The following is a 17,069-nucleotide window of genomic DNA, read 5'->3' as shown; positions in this document are numbered from 1 at the left end:
ATCTAGGGCTGAGACTGAACATTTAGACGGGATATGAACTGAAGTCAGGTGGCAGAAGGAACTGCGATGACAGCGAGGGGCGTGTGCTAGCCAGTCTCTGCGCGACACCACAGGCACTCCAGGCCCTCCCTGCACAGCCGTCCTCCCTCACTTAACTACAATTCCCAGCATGCACTGCAGGACTGGTGGGCCCGGATGAGGCGGCCGAGGCGCCAGTCCCGCGGGCTCTCTTGGGCCCTTCCCTTTGGTACCTCCCCTGTGCCCACTGTTTGTCTCCAGGTCGGAGCCACCCGCTCGCCTTGGCGCGAGGCCGCGCCCCTGTAGTAGCCGAGTGTCGGCCCCGCCCCGGCTTCTTGTCAGGCTTTGGCGCCCGGCAGTGACAAGCAGGGGGAGGGCGTCCGGCTCGGAGGACCCCGGAAGCGCCTGATTCCGGGAGGCCGAGGTGCGGCTGCAGTGATGGCTTCGGGGCTGGGCAGCTGATTGCTGAGGTGGGAGTGGGCCCAGCGCCCGGAGACTCAGTGGCCGCAGCTCACGCGCAACCTGCGCCATGGCCACCTCCGCCGCCTCCTCCGAGCATTTCGAGAAGCTGCACGAGATCTTCCGCGGCCTCCTTGAAGACCTACAAGGGGTGCCGGAGCGGCTGCTGGGGACCGCGGGGACAGGTGAGGCGGGGGCGGGACCAGGCCGGGAGGACCCCGCAGGGTGCGGGATCCCAAACACCGACCCGGGGCTCCCCGCTTCCCCCTTGGGCACGCCCCCTGCTGCTGTCGGGTCCCGGACGCCCAGGGTGTGCTGCCTCTTGTGGTGACTGGGGGCGTGCAAAGGGATAGACATTAGGGTGTCCTCTCCTAGCGAGCCTCCCATGTCCCAGCCCCCAAATTCTTAGTTACCTTCCTCTCCCAGTAGCATAGGGCGTTCTTAAATCTGTGCTCCTGTGACAAAAAAACAAAAACCCTTAATTTGGAGTTGGGCATGTAGGAGTTTGGCAGTTTGGTAGGCAATGAAATTTTAAAAATAGTTGTAACCATAGAGATTAGCTTATATGTGAGACAGTGGCGGGAGGTGAGGGGAGTAAGACAGCTACATTGGAGAGGAACCGGAAGTCTCACATTAAGACTTTTTTGACGTACTAGGGTAAATCATTAAGGAACATAAGCAGCGGAGTAATGTGGATTTCATTTTAGAAGCAAGGCGGCGGATAGCTGGATAGAGGATGTGAGAATGGCTATAAGAGACTGTGTTAGGAGCTTCTGACAGTTGACTAGGTAAGCATGCGAATCTGGAGAGTGAGCATTAAATCCAACAGGTGGTGCCGAGGCAGAGATTTATGAGACTGGTGGATGTGAGGAGGAAGATTGAGAAGGGGCCGTGTCTTCTCACGTGATCAGTTGAATGAATGAACTTAAATAAGAGGCGCATACTCGTTTGAGCTGTAGATGAGAATGTCTACCTGTGGATTAAAGATAACAGTGTATTCTGTACCTAGCATGACAAAATATTTTTCCGCCATTCAAGAGGTGGCCAGTGGTGGACACTTTTAATCCCAGCACTTGGGAGGTAGAAACAGAATCTCGGTGAGTTCAAGGCCAGCCTGGTTTACACAGCAACACAGAGTTCCAGACCAGCTAGATTCTTCTATCTTGAGACTCTATCAAAAAAAAAAAAAAGGAAGGAAAAGAAAAAGAGTTCTAGAGTCAGACGACCTAAGTTACATACACCTTTTATTATCTATGTGACTTTGCAAGTTATTTTAACCAAACTAGTTTCCACTATAAAGTAAAACATAGCACATGACTAATGGGATTTTTGTGGGGAGTAAATGAGATATGTAAAGCTATTAAAAATACCGTCTGGCAACAGTAAGAGCTACCAGCTATTATTAATATGTGTTTGTTGTTTTATTTAGAAATATTAGCTCTCTACACAGTTATTCTTAGGATGCTCTTTTTGCTTGCTTGTTTTTGTTTTTTGGGTTTGTGTTTGTTTTTCGAGACAGGGTTTCTCTGTGTAGTCTTGGCTGTCCTGGAACTCACTCGGTAGACCAGGCTGGCCTCAAACTTATCGATCCACCTGCTCTGCCTCCCAAGTGCTGGGATTAAAGGCGTGCATTCCCATTGCCCAGCCTCAGAACACTTATTCTGGACTTATAATGGACTCATCACTTTGCATATTTATGATACAGTGTATTGTCTTCGAGTTACTAGGAAAGTAGTTTGGAATTGTAGTCTATGAATCAGCCCATCAACACCATCTGGGAACTTGGGAGCTGCATATGCTCAGGCCCCATTCTGACTAGCAGAATCACAAACTTATGGCAAGCAGTCTGTCTTAACTACACTCGAGGGATTTCTAGTGCTGGCTTAAGTTTGAGAGCCAGTGAACTGGAAACGAAATAGTATTTTTGTTTGTTGTCTGTTTGTTTGTTTGTTTAGCATGTGACCTAAACTCCCTGGAACAGTACACAGCACGTCCTAGGTATCTGACAAATATTTACTAGATATGTTCGGAGTTGGTGGTGCATACCTTTAGTAGCACTTAGGAGGCAGAGGCAGGGAATCTCCATGAGTTCAAGGCCAGCCTAGAGTACACAGTGAGACCCTTTCTCAAATAATAAACTACATATTATATTTGTTAAATTATTGTAAAAGTCATTTTTGGTTGTTTAAAGTACTATGAGTTCTTAGAAGAAAATAGCTGGGTATTGAAGCAGAATAATTTATTTTTCTTTGTTTTTTTTCACATTTTCATTACTCTTCAAATTGATGTATATACATTGCTTAAAACAACCAGAACGAAAGAGATACTTATTTCCCCAAAGTATAGTCTGTATTCTCATGGCCCTTGAAGGGTAGCTGCCACCATGTATTCTAATTTAGGAGAGTTTTGTGGCAGTAACAGTTTTACCATGTATGGTAAGTATTAGCCTATTTATAGCATTTATCACCTACAGCTGTAATTTCTTATCTTGCCTTTGCATCATCTGAAGAGGTTTCTCTAAAGCCTCAGAAGGGATGGAATTTTGTCATCTGGTTAATATGTTAAGTGCTTATAGTTATTGTTTCAAATTTTGGTTTTCTGGTACCTGTAGACATTTGTCCTTGTGATAAAATTATTGACAGTTTTCCATTTTAATTTGCTTGAAGTCCAGTATCGATACCTGAGACCTCAGTTTTGTTTGTTGTGTGTGTACATGTGGAGCTCAGAGGACAGTTTATGCTTTCTTGTTCTACTGCTGGGTCCTGGGGATTAAACAGGTTATCAGGCTGCAGCAAACACCTTTACCTGGTAAGCCATCTATCCGGCCCTAAGATGCTATCTCTTTAGAGCTAGGAAGGAAACAGGAAGTGCCATGCAGGCAGGCTGGTAAACACTAATCACTCACAGGTTACAGAAGCTCCGTTACTTCCCACCCTGTCAACTCTGCTGAATTGTGTTTTGCTCCAGGTCTATGCTTTCCTTTGAGACTCAATGGTAGTTCCTAATATTTGAAAGTTCACTGTGTCTGGTGCTTGCTAAGTGCCCTCTGGAGTCAGCATTACTGCATTGCACTTACAAAGGAAACAGGCTGAGAGAGCTGATGTTTTTGTTGTCTTTCATCAGATGACATAAGTGAGTCTACAGATAGGAGCTGTGAGTCTACAGAAATGCCACAATAGGGCGCTTAAAGCAAATGAATCTTGTGTTCTAAAGCTCTTGGTGAAACTGAAGCCTTCTCCCTGTCCTATTAGTTAATATTCCATAAGAAGAGGGCGTCAACATTAATGGCACATTACTTTGAGGTCCTATGGCCTGAGGAGGGCACTTGTCCAGGTTAGTTTCTTTTCTTTTTTCTTTTTCTTTTAGATTTATTTACTTATTTATTTATTTTATATCTAGGAGTACTCTGTCACTGTCTTCAGACACACCAGAAGAGAGCATCAGGTCTCATTACAGATGGTTGTGAGCCACCATGTGGTTGCTGGGATTTGAACTCAGGACCTCTGGAATAGCAGTCAGTGCTCTTAACCCCTGAGCCATCTCTCCAGCCACTTAGGTTCTAGTTTCTACAGCTGTAAAATGAAGTTGATAATTTCTGAGAACTATGCCAGCTCTAATGCTGATTGATATGTGAGACTGAAGCATCAAAAACAGCTAGTGACTCCTCAGTTCAGTAGAGACAAGCCTCTTTTGATTTCTTAATATTTACTTTTCTAACATCTATTTTCCTAGATGTTTTTCTGCCCTATGGGCTTTGATGGAGGTTGAGGGGCAGCACCAGCTGGTCTAAATCATGGTGGGGGTGTTAGGTCCTTCCAACTTCACGAGATTGATTCTTGACTACCTTGCTATGAATGTCACTGATCCCTGGGTAGTGCAGCTTGACAGAGCCCTTTTGGGAATCACAGAAGCATCAAAGACACTCAAGTTGAAAATGTCCCTGATGGTAGTAGCCTTTATGATATTTGGAACTTCTTTATGGCTTTGTCCTTGGGCATACATCACCTTCAGTTCATAGAATGATTCATAGAATGAGTTGCCTGCACACATGCCTGTGTCCCTTTTTGGTATGACTTGTTTCTTCTTCTTCTTCTTTTTTTTTTTTTTTTTTTTTTTTTTTTTTGTCGTGGTGGAGCCAAGACTGGAAAGAGCCCTTTCTAGGTTCTTAGGTTTTTCCTTTGTTTTAAATCTAGGAGTCCATAAAAGAGCTCAAAGGTGAAGTTCTGTTTTGAAAGGTAATAAATAAAGGTGACACAGGAAAGTGGGTGAAAGCAGTTCCCATCATCAAACTGCTACCTCCCCCACCACTTTCACTGACACGCTTTTCTTGAATTGGTCTAGAAGTTGCCTCTTTGAGTGTAGGTAAAAAATGACACTGCTGTAGAAAAATCTGAGCTAGGAAAGGGATGCTGCCTAGCTTAGATCAGGAAGGGGGTGTACTTGAGTTTGGATCTATGCTCTGTTGTAGGAGTAGTGACACTCAGCTCTTGTGGAAGTAGCTATTCTTGACTGCAAGTGTTTTTTTTCCATTCTTGGTGACTAAGAGCACAGCCCCTCAGGAAGGGGGGTGGGGGGGACAGATGCTTTGCTGTCCGTCTCAGTTACATCACAGATAGCGCAGATGTGCACCATTTGTTAAACCTTTCCTTTTTCTTTTTTTAATTAATGGGTCCTTGGGTCTTGTTTTGTGTGTTTGTTTGTGGTTTGTTGTTTGTTTTGTGTTGTGTTGTAAGTAGTATGAAGAGTGCCTTGTGTATGTCCAGGGAGTATCAGACAGGTGGGTAGACATAGTAAGTAGTGAGTTGGAAGGTGGTGGCAAGAGCATCGGAAGATCAGGGTCATCCTTGGCTACCAAGGCAGTGCTGAGTTTTAGCTACATGAGACCCTGTCTCAGAAGAGAAAGTGAATTTAAAAACTATTGTAAGCAGTGGTAACTTTGTAATAAGTAAATTATGTGTAGATTTCCACATGTAGATCATTCAGGTGAATGTTTTTGTTTGTTTTTGAAGCAGGGTCTCACTGTGTAGCTCTGGCTATCCTAGAACTCACTAGACCAGGCTGGCCTCACACACAAGGATCAAGATGCCCACCTCTGCATAGGAATAAAGATGTGAGCCACCACACCCAGGGGATGCATCCATTTTTAAAAATTCACATTTTTCACAAATAAAGCTGATTGCTGCTTGTCAGATCTGAAGGAATGATCGGCTTCCTTATTTTACAGCCAAGAAATGAAAATTTCCCATGCTTCCTTTCATGTCAAGAAAGGTTCATCACTGGTGCCAAAACCTAATCCCCTGACCAGCCAGGGCTCTTCCCTCTACAAAAGTTTACCAGGTGTCATTTTTACTCTTAAACATTCTCACCGGGCAGTGGTGGCACACGCCTTTCATCCCAGCACTTGGGAGGCAGAGGCAGGCAGATTTCTGAGTTCGAGGCCAGCCTGGTCTACAAAGTGGGTTTCAGGACAGCCAGGGCTACACAGAGAAACCCTGTCTCGAAAAATCCAAAAACAAAATAAAACAAACATTCTCACTTTATCCGTGTATTCTTGTAAAAATGTATGTGTCTAATACAGTTAGCTTTAAAGGAAATTTTATTCTAAGTGAAAATCTTCATATTATAAATGATCAAAAGAAATATAGTAAAGATGAAATAATATTTATTTAAATATTATTGCTTTGAAACTGGGGCGTTTTCTCTTACTATACTGCTAAAAGGGAAGATCAGTAACTTCTATTAAAGACAAACCCAGCCAGTAATGGCTGTACTCATTATAATTCTAGCATTTGGGAAACTGAGGCAGGAGGACTGCAAATTTGAAGGCAGCCTGGCCCACATAGTGAGCCTACTTAAACAAACAAACAAACAAACAAGTGCAGCAGTTTAGATGACATGGGAAGGACTGAAAGAAAAATGACAGTCTCATGGGCAAGTCATTATCCCTGCCACCGTAGGGGAGAGAGATCACACACCAGTGAGCAGATGAGGTGAATGTTGAGTTTGTTTTGCACAACAGTGGTGATTCCAGAATCACTGTGGAGACCAGTGTTGATAGACATTCACATTGATGAGAGAGCGCCGGTCCTCCATGAGGTTGGGGAGGAAAAAAAGTTACGAATGATTGTTAATTTCAACCTGTAGTAGAGATGTTGTTGGCTTTAGAACCAAATAATTGTTACGCTGGGCTTTATCCTCAGTAATAGTATTTCCCTGGGTTCAAAATGCCAACACAGTAGGCACCCTTCAGGCACAGTGAAAGCAAGTCTCCAAATATAGCTAGGCCTCTAGGGGTAGTTAAGTGTTACTACCCCAAATTAGGGAAAAATGGGAAGGTTATTCTAAGCAGAGGGAATGCCTCTACAAATGTACAGAAGCAGTAATAAGTGTTTGAAATGCACCTGTCTTTTCTAGAAGAGAAGAAGAAGCTGGTCAGAGATTTTGATGAAAAGCAACAGGAAGCAAATGAAACGGTGAGGACAGGGAGCAAGTACTTGTTTCTTGTACTTGGTTTTGATCTTTTCTAGAAATACTATGGCTTCATAACAGGTAACTTTTTCCTGTCTTCTGATCTTGATTTTGACTGTTTCTAAGTCACTCTTAGGTTCTCTTTGGTTATTGTGATAAAACATTCAGACAAAAGCAACTTAAGGAAGAAAGGATTTGTTCCGGCTTACAGTTCATGTGGTAGAGAAGTCAAGGCAGTAGGACCGTGAAGCAGTTGATCACATCGCAGAGAGTGATGATGAATGCATGCTACTGCTTAGCTCCCTGTCTCCACTCTATCCCAGGTCCTAGGCAGGGAATGGTGCTACCCACAGTGCGGAGTCCTTTGGATTTTTGAGTAATAGTCAAGATAATCCCCCAGAGATTAACCTAGGCTAACAGGTGTGTCCAGAAGTTTGTCTTCTAGGTGATTCTAGATCCTATCAAATTAACAGCACTAACCATTGCACTTATTAAATGAGGCTAACTGGTGGGAATGGGTGTTGAGCCGGCTTAACAACACAAATAGGTAAAGTTTGAAGATGTCTGAAGTATAAGCCTTTGCTGGCACATTCCGAGTATGAGGAGTAGGGGCATTCCCATACCTTTGCTGAAGCTGCCCACTGAGATCAGTTACTGACACAGAAGATATATAATTCACGGAGCATGCATATATGTCCATGCACACTTATTTGCATTGTTAGGTATAGAGCCTAGGTCTTTATGCATGCTTGGTATTGGCAGGGAGGCATGCTACCACTGGTGCATTCATCAAATACTTGTGTTTGTTGTGAAAGTGCATGTGTCTGTGTGGCTGCAAATGCATGCGATCTCCTTCTTCAAGTTCCATCCACCTTGTCTTTTCTTTCTCTTTAGTCTTTAAAATAGGTTTTGTCACTGCCCTGGAACTTGCTGGCCAGCACTGGGACTATAAGTACATGCTGCCATCCCCAGTGTTATCTGCATGGTTCTGGACATTGAATTTAGATCCTCATATTTGCAGGGCAAGCACTTTCCTGTCTCTCTAGCCCACCACATGCTTTCGTGAGTGAATGTCTGCTAGAAACTATGTCAGGCACTTCAAGTGGATGTGGCATTTGTGGCCTCTGCCACAAAAACATACTTGTTATTTTGGATACCTATGCCCAGGTTAGGGGAAAACCAGGCTGTCTACTTATCCCTTTCTGCTTTCCTAGTTGGCAGAGATGGAGGAAGAACTACGATATGCACCCCTGACTTTCCGTAACCCTATGATGTCTAAGCTGCGAAACTACCGGAAGGACCTTGCTAAACTCCACCGTGAGGTGAGAAGTACACCTCTGACAGCCGCACCTGGAGGCCGAGGAGACCTGAAGTATGGCACGTATGCCTTGGAGAACGAGCATTTGGTAAGTGTTAGCTACTCCTTCCATATGGGCCTGTGGTACAAGAACTAGAGGGTTTATGTTGTCAATGTATATTGAAGTCTCGGGTTTCTGTTTTCTTACTCTTGGCCTCTTTCCTGCCTCTAGTTGCCATTCTCCACTCTAGTTGCTGCTTTTTAACTCCAATCTGTCTAACTATGTGCCTAGAATTCTTTGTGAGCTTAGATAGATAGGTAGATAGGTAAACCGACAGACAGAACAGTACTTTGCCTCTACCAAGCCTAGAAACTGTTCCAAGCTAGACTCTGTATTTTGACCTGTTGATCGAATTCATTTTTTGAGCTTTTCTTTTTTTCATATACCTTTTAGAATCATTTTCTTGGGTATACTCTCAGCATGCAGTTGGATTTTAAGTTTTTGTTTTGTTTTTGAGATAGAGTCTGGTATTCTCAAGTAACTATCCCATCACAACCTCCCAAGCAGCTGCTGGTCAGTTAGATCTTTAATTCATCACAGTAGTTTTTACAAGATTAATCCAAGCTTTCTGTTAGCTTAATATCAAGATGGCCCTGAACCTGGCAGAGAAACACAGAGTACTTCTCAGTAGGGCCATTCTGACAACTTGTCTTGTAAAGTCTGCTAGACTGCTTCTAAGTCAAATGATTCTGACATAATATTGGGCTTCAAGAACCCATATCTTGAAACCATCTGGAGAAGCTGACTAGTTAAAGGAATAAAATAAAAAATTTCCAAAGTTTAATTTAGTGTGCTGCATTTGGATTATAGTCCACAAAGAGCAAAGTTGACATAGAATTTGTAAAAGGAATGGAAAGGGACCCAGCACTGCAAAATTAATATCTATAGAAGGGCTAGCAGGAGAACTGTAAATGCTATGTCAGGATGTATTTTTATTAGAGTGTGAGAAACAATGTTCTACTGACTGAACATTGCTGAAGTTTAAGCACATCTTTTGGAGAGGAATGTAAAACATTGGCATGGAGACAGATGGCAGCAAAGGTAAGAGGCTGGGAACCCCAGAGTCATGGGGCAGGCCTGGGAAGCCATACAGTGAGGAGATGGCGAAGTTCAAAATGAGGCTTCCGTCAGTGCTGCATCCCTTGGAGGCCCCATAGACCTCTCTGACAAGCTCTGCAGCTTCTATCTCAAAACACAAAACGTATGACTTGGTGCTCACAGTGATTGGACTTAGGGACTTAGAGACTGGAGTGGGTCAAACAGCTGCAAATGGTCATTATCCGAGTCAGAATCTATGTCAGCTGCAACCAATGTTCATCCTCAGATGGCAACCAGACCAGCACATTTTGTGTGGCAGCATAGGCACTCATTGCCAGGGTCACAGGCATTGATGGGTTGCTCGATGCCTTGTATGGCAAGGTGCTGACTGAAGAACAATGCCAGACACTTTGTGCAGAGACCACCAATCAAAGCAAGATAAGGGAGCTTTTCAGCTTTGCTCCAGCCTAGAACCTGACCTACAAATACTTCAAGTCCCTGGGGTATGCACAGCCCTACTTGGTAGCTGATCTGCAGCAGATTTGAAGTATCTTCCCTAGCAGTAGCCCCTACATTAGTTCCTGGCTTCTTATACACAATTTTTGAAGAGAAAACAAAACAATTTTGAAATGGATGCATATGAGTACACCAGTGAAGGAAGGCTGAAAAGGGCAAATAGAATTTGTTAAAACAGAGATTATAAAAAAAAAATCACTATGGTAATTTTTTTTTTTTTGCTAACTTCCCCCTAAAAAAAAAAAGAGTATTGAAAAGTCCAAACATTTACTTTAAATTTATTAATTTCAAAACATGTAAGTCAACTTGAAAGAGGATTGTCACCGCAATGCCAATACTGGCCTCAAATACCCCGTAGAGCTGCTGACTCAGCAGCCCAAGTCCATAGTGTAGATAACACATATACCTTCAGTAGGATTATCCCATGTCTGTCTGAGGCTGATTTATGTGGATAACATGTGTGCCTTTAGTGGAACTATTTCATGTCTTTCCAAGGTTGATTTATGTGATGTTATCTTTTCTTGCTCTATTTTATGTGCGTAGGTGTCTACCTCCATGTCCACCACGTGCATGCAGTTCTCACAGAGGCTAGGTGAGGCTACTGATCCCTGAAACTGCAGTTCCAGATGGTTGTGAACCAGTACGTGGGTGCTGGGAATTAACCCAGGTTCTCTGAACGACAGCCAGTGCGAATCCCTGAGCCATCGCTCCAGCCTCGCTTTATTACATTATTTATTTTGTATGTATGCATAAGCACGTGTGTGGAAGTCAAAGGACCACATGCAGGAGTCCCCATAACTGAACTCAGGTCTTCAGGCTTGGCACTGAACCATCTCACCAGCACCATTTTAGCTGCACTGAACCTCACTATATTGACCAGGCTGGCCTCAGAGCCATCCTCCCACATCTGCCTCCTAGATGTTAAGATTACAGGCATGCACCACAAACGATTAGATTTATTTGATCCTCAGTGGTTTTTTCACTTACTCGTCTGTATGCTATTTGTAAAGTAGACATTCTTATTTTAAGAATCTAATTTAAGAAAAAATTTGAGAGAGTATATAGTCCTTGAACTCCCTATTGTGCATCAGGCTAGCCTTGAACTCACAAAGATCCTTTTGCCCCTGCCTCTCTTGTGGGTGCTGGAATTAAAGGTGTGCACCACCGTCCCAGCCCAAGAGGCTAATTTTCTCTTCTTTCTTTCTTTTTTTGATACAGGATTTCTCTATGTAACCCTGACTATCCTAGAACTCAGATCTGCCTGCCTCTGCCTCCTGAGTGCTTGGATTAAGAATCTTAATTGTTGATGACATCTTATGCCATTTGCCACCTGCTCTGTAGTAAGCTCTGTGAGCTGAGCCCCTCTTGATTATGTGTGCTACCCCAGCTCTGTCCATCTTTATTGATTCTGGCCAGACGTGGGCTGGTTTTGTAGTCGTGCTGCATTTAGGATTAAAGAGAAAAAATTTCAGTAAAGATGAAGAGTTCTTGGGAAGTTAGGGAAGCTTGCTTGAGGTTCAGATTCTCCCATCTCTGTGAACAAGCACCAGCGTGATAACTTGAGAGTGCTGTTTGGCATGAGATGATGTTCTTTGTTGGTGGTATTGGTGGATTTCACAAACAGATTGTAGCCATAGAACTTTTTTCAAGAATATATCAATGTCTCTAGCTTTTAGTGACTTCTATGCTGAGAAAGAATACTTTATTTATGGTCTATAAATCTTCAGGACCAGTCAAATGGGAGCTAATTATTTTCTAGAGTTTTGGGGAGTTAGTTGTTTACTTGTGGCACTATTAAAGGCTAGCCAGGCATGATGACACACATTTACAGTTCCAGCACTTGGATGTTGAGCCAGGAGGGTCATGATGCATTTGAAGCCAGCTTCAATTACAGTGAGACTGTCTCAAAAAACAAAAATGAATAAATATTTGAAAGAGTTTTAAGTTTTAAAGTCACAAGCTAATCAGGTCATTTTTGCACACACTACCACCTTCTCAAGTCTGGATGCTGACTGAAGTTGCTAGTAACCAATTACAAGTTTATAATGGATTTTAACTGGTCTACAAGAAAAATGCTCCGTTTTTTTCCATTCTTTTTTCAGAAGTATAACAGGAAGTGGGATGTACCTGCTTTAGTCTAGGACCTTGAAGAGGATCTTATGATTCATTAGAATCTTTGATTCAGTTTTAAAAAGCACAGCTAACCAACTCTTCATACCCATTGCAGCTGAATACCCAGTCAGCTTTGGATTGAAAATACTTTTAAAGTATTACATCTGTCCAGGCATGGTGGCACCTAGCTTTTCATCCTTGCACTTGGAAGGCAGAGACAGATGGATCTCAGTGAGTTGAAGCCAGGCTGGTCTACATAGTTAAGTTCAAGGTTTGCCAGGACTACACAGTAGGACTCTGTCTCAAAAAAAAAAAAAAAAAAAAAAATCCAGTTTTGAGGGATCCAATACCTTCTCCTGGCATCCATGGGCACCCTGGTGCACATGTACACACGCATAAATAAATCTTGTCATGATTTTCTTGTCATGATTCTCTTGAACAATATTTACATAATATTTACCTTTTCTCAGGTATACATAATCTAAAGATGATTTAATGAATTGGGAGGAGATAGATAGATGTTATATGCAGATACTTATACGTAGGACTTCAGTAGAGTGCCCTAGAATCAGTTCCCTGCAGAAAGAAAGGAAAAACTGTAGTGAAAGAAGAAAGTCACAAGGAATGTATTGACAAAAAATTCTTAATGGAAGTAGCCTAAAACTTTTCTTCCTTACTCCTGTCAGAATCGACTACAGTCTCAAAGAGCATTACTCCTCCAAGGCACTGAAAGCCTGAACCGGGCTACCCAAAGCATTGAGCGTTCTCATCGGATTGCCACAGAAACTGATCAAATTGGTACAGAAATCATAGAAGAGTTGGGGGAGCAACGAGACCAGTTGGAACGTACTAAGAGCAGAGTAAGTCTGGGCAATGTGTAAAATAGGAGGGTCCTTCATAAGGACTAGATGCCGTACTAAAGCCAGACACTACAGCAGTTCTGAATTCTGGAAATAACTCTTTTATTCTCTCTCTCTGGGAATAACACCCCCCCCCTTTTCACAATTTTTAAATTGCTGGGCTAAAAGATTCCCCATTAGAATTAATACAGAGCCAAAGGAGATGATTTGTCAATAAAGTCAGTACAGATGCCCATGCATTTGTAACCCCAGAGTTTGGGGGTGAGGATTAGAAAAAGGTAGATCTTTGGAGATGCTGGCCAGCCCAGTGTATTGAGAGGTCCTTTCTTAATAAGGTGGTGTAGCCAGTTTTTGCGGGTTCTTCTACCCTTCCCCACCCTCTCAACCCCCAACACAAGATAGCAGAGGAAAAAGGAAAGAGAGGAAAGAAAGGGGGTGATGTTACTGTTTGGCTACTTCCTGCTGACTAGGAGTATAGAGCTTCTTGTGTCAAGTTTGATCTCCAAGATTTCTAATTTCTTCTCATCTCTTTGTGCTTAACTACTTGAGAAACCATGACCGACAACCACCACCACCAATCAACCCATCTTGTTTCTTGGGACTCTAGCATTTATCTACCCTCTGAAAAGTCCCCAGAACTCCAAACATCACACAGTCACAGAAACTATATGCTGGTGGCAAAATCACACCCCTGCACGAGGCAAATCAAAGTCAGCTGCTATGGACAATCTGAAGTAGCCCCATCTCTCATACCTGGGATTAAAACAAAAACATATTCTTATATATCTGTGGGGTTTTTTTCCTAAGATTTACTTTTATTTTATGTGCATTGGTGTTTTGACTACATGTATGTCTGTGTGAGGGCATCAGATGCCCTGGAACTAGAGTTATAGATGGTTGTGAGCTGCCATGTGGGTGCTGGGAATTAAACCTGGGCCCTCTGGAAGAGCAGCCAGTGCTCTTAACCACTGAGCCATCTCTCCAGCCCCTATTTCTGTGTTTTTAAAAGAGATAATAATGCCAGAATTGCCTACAGTGTGGAGAGCAGTCAAGGAAGGTACCCTCCATACCCACACAGATGTGCACATACAACAGACATAAACACACAAAAATACATAGATGTGTCTATAATATTTGTGAGTTGAATCTTGCTATTTAGGCCTGACTGCTGACCTGTAACTCAGTGATCCTCCTGCCTCTGCCTACTGGGATTAAGATTGTGTGCCACCATGCTGGGCCACAAAGCAATAATGATTTATACTATTCCATATCTTATTTTATTCATGAAAAGAGAATGTGAAAACACCAGTAAGGATTCAGTGAAAGGAGATTTTAATTTCAGGTCTAACAGCATATTTTTCTATTCTTAAAAAAAATTATGTGTGTAGGTGTTTTGCCTATATATATATATATATATATATATATATATATATATATATATATATATATATATATATATATATACACACACACACACACACACACATGGTCCTGGTGCCTAAGGAAGCCAGAAGACATCAGATTCCCTGGAACTGGAGTTATGGTTGTAAACTGCCATACCCGTCCCAGCAATAAACTCAGGTCCTCTGGACAAGCAGCAAGTGCCTTTTTTTTCTTTTTTTTTTTCTTTTGGTTTTTCGAGACAGGGTTTCTCTGTGTAGCCCTGGCTGTCCTGGAACTCACTTTGTAGACCAGGCTGGCCTCAAACTCAGAAATCCGCCTGCCTCTGCCTCCTAAGTGCTGGGATTAAAGGCATGTGCTACCACCGCCCAGCACAGCAGCAAGTGGTTTTATGTGTTGGGTCACCTCTCCAGCTCTGTTTTCCTATTCATGACAGCTCACAACCATGTATCCAGTTCCACAGGATCTGATGCCCTCTTTTGACTTCTGAGGACACCACATATCCATGCGGTGCACATACATACATTCAAGCAAACACTCACATACGTAAAAGTAAACCCTTAAAAACACAAGCAAATACCAACTCAGGAGGCTCTCCAAGTATTTAAGTGATGAGATTCAAGTCTTAGGTTGCCCTGCAGTCACTGGCCCGGCATAGGTAAAACCTTATAGCCTATATGGCAGTCAGAAAGGCTTGGTTTTAAAACTGTGGCACTATTCTCCTCCCCGCCCCTTTTTTTTTGTTCTTTTCCTGAGGCTGAGTCTCATGTAGCCCTGGCTGTCCTGGAACCTGTCTAGACCAGGCTGGCTTCAACTTGCCAAGCCTGCTTCTGGGATTAAAAGTGTACGTCACCATGCTACCATGCCTGTCGCTTTCCTATCTGAATAGCCAAGGTGAAGGATTAGTGACCTCACAGCCACCCATGCCTATAGGAACAATGAGATATAGTGCTTCCCTGCTTAACGAGCACGCAAACACCTTGACTTTTCTAGGTTCCTTTACTTATACTTAATAGCTTAGATATAAGCTATTAAATTCATTTGATTCTTTGTGTCTTGACAAAGACCTTTTTAATGCCCATGTTCAAATTCTATAGATTTTTTTTTAAAGGATTAGGAGATGACCTATTATTTTCTCTTCCAGCTGGTAAATACAAATGAAAACTTGAGCAAAAGCCGGAAGATTCTTCGCTCAATGTCCAGAAAGTAAGTTTCAAAAACCCCACAAATTCTTGACATTTAATGTATTTCAACTAAGATATAACTCAACAAGCAAAGGACAACATAGTTTGTATAGTTACATATCTCAGGAGATAGTTTGTTAAATTCATAGGTTGTTCCAACATAAATAGCAGAAAACCTGTCTGCTGAACAATGTCAACCCCAGTCTCTCTCTTAGAGGAGACCTAAGGAACAGTCGAGCTTTTCCGCTCCCGGGAACGTTTATGAACACCCGGTGCGGGAGCACGGGTAGTACTTAGTTCTTGCCTTTCATGGCAGGCCTTTTTTGGGAGGCCTGTCTTGTTAGCAAGAAGTATTTTAAAAGAACAAAAACAAGCTAGCAGGAGGTAAAGTGGTTGTGGCATGAGCCTGACGATTGATGGGAGAGGGCTATCCCCAAAGCTGTCCTCGGACTGCCACAAATGAACTGTGTAGTATGCACATACCTGTGTTCACTAATTTAAAAAAACTAAACAAAAAAAAAAAAACAACCTTGAGGTAACTCCTAACAGTAGTTTAAAAAAAAAAGCCGAAGGGAGATGGTGCCATTTGGGCTAAGCTGGGTACCTAGTGTGGCGTGTCCTTGGTGCATGTGAGCTTCAGTAATCCATGCATAGAACAAGCAGTGGGAGAAGATTTCCCCCAAACACTAGTAAATTCCTTAAAGTAAGGAGAAACGAGATGATAATCTGAAGTAAAATTTTTGGTGAGTGACTATTGAGGTAGTAGAGCAGAGGGAGAAATAGGGAAGAGTAAGAAGGGAGAAGTTTACAAGACACTGAAAAGCAGATCTCAAGGCCACTAGTTCCTCATCCTACAAGCAGGACCCGGCCGTGGGCTTAATCGACTTTGACACTAAAGAGTGCACCCGTAGCGTATGTATGGCTGGTAGGACCATATTTAAAACAGCAGGATAAGTAGAGGAATTTTTAGAGTCAAGAGGTCATTACGTTTTAGTGTTATAGTCCTGTTTCCCACATTTTTGTGATGTAGTCAGTGTTGTCCCTCACTTAAGCCAAGAGCACCATGAATTGTCACTGTCCAAAGGACAGTGCTTCCTGCTGTGTGGCTGTGTAGCCAAACTCAAACTCCATCTACCTCACTGTCTAGCATTAGAAACAGCTAGAAATAAGATTGCGCAGACTCATGTCAACTTACTCTGCTTGTCTTTGTAGAGTGATAACCAACAAGTTGCTGCTCTCCGTCATCATCTTGCTGGAGCTAGCCATCCTGGTCGGTCTGGTGTATTATAAATTCTTTCGACACCATTGAACTTCTGTAGGGAAGGCCTTGTGGACCAGCATCTTACTCTGAATGAATGGTGTTACATAGGGATATGTGTTGCTGCTGTGGGCTAACGGTTCAAGAATGTATTGTCTTGTCAGACTATGGGAGGGAGGGCAATGGAAAACCACGAAAATGTGAAGGAACAGCAACAAGACCAGTATGATATACTAAGGTAATAAATGCTGTTTATGACTCCTTCAATCTTACATGTATAACATTAATAGCTTGTAAACTTCAAAAACAACAAAAAAAAACATTTACAGTAATAGTGTTGGTGACCAAACTAGAGAAGGGAGTTTTACAGTTGTGAGAGTGCACAGATGTTCTCATT

The 17,069-nt window shown here is 42.7% G+C and overlaps 1 protein-coding gene across 2 annotated transcripts; it reads left to right on the top strand.

The window, feature by feature from the left end:
• The first annotated feature begins 206 nt into the window (after window positions 1-206).
• Window positions 207-16,939, top strand: Vti1b (vesicle transport through interaction with t-SNAREs 1B). Of its 2 annotated transcripts, XM_021178769.3 has the most exons (6): window positions 211-662; window positions 6,892-6,950; window positions 8,160-8,351; window positions 12,656-12,829; window positions 15,375-15,436; window positions 16,627-16,939. In XM_021178769.3, the coding sequence occupies exons 1-6, from the start codon at window positions 548-550 to the stop codon at window positions 16,721-16,723; spliced, it is 699 nt and encodes a 232-aa protein (XP_021034428.1). In that variant the 5' UTR covers window positions 211-547; the 3' UTR covers window positions 16,724-16,939. The 2 variants fall into 2 exon arrangements, with proteins under 2 accessions (XP_029340594.1, XP_021034428.1); XM_029484734.2 differs by lacking the exon at window positions 6,892-6,950 and having other exon boundaries at window positions 207-662.
• Window positions 16,940-17,069: the final 130 nt, after the last annotated feature.

The sequence above is a fragment of the Mus caroli genome, unplaced genomic scaffold (assembly GCF_978045245.1).
Source record: "Mus caroli unplaced genomic scaffold, Mus_caroli_1 scaffold_14, whole genome shotgun sequence".
NCBI lineage: Eukaryota > Metazoa > Chordata > Mammalia > Rodentia > Muridae > Mus > Mus caroli.
This window is presented reverse-complemented; position numbering and strand designations above follow the sequence as displayed.

Excerpts from the sequence above, each read along its gene's own strand:
- Vti1b (XM_021178769.3), top strand. The coding sequence starts at position 548 with ATGGCCACCTCCGCCGCCTCCTCCGAGCATTTCGAGAAGCTGCACGAG. Across the intron at positions 6,951-8,159 it reads AACAGGAAGCAAATGAAACG|TTGGCAGAGATGGAGGAAGA; the intron begins GTGAGGACAGGG and ends CTGCTTTCCTAG. Across the intron at positions 15,437-16,626 it reads CTTCGCTCAATGTCCAGAAA|AGTGATAACCAACAAGTTGC; the intron begins GTAAGTTTCAAA and ends TTGTCTTTGTAG.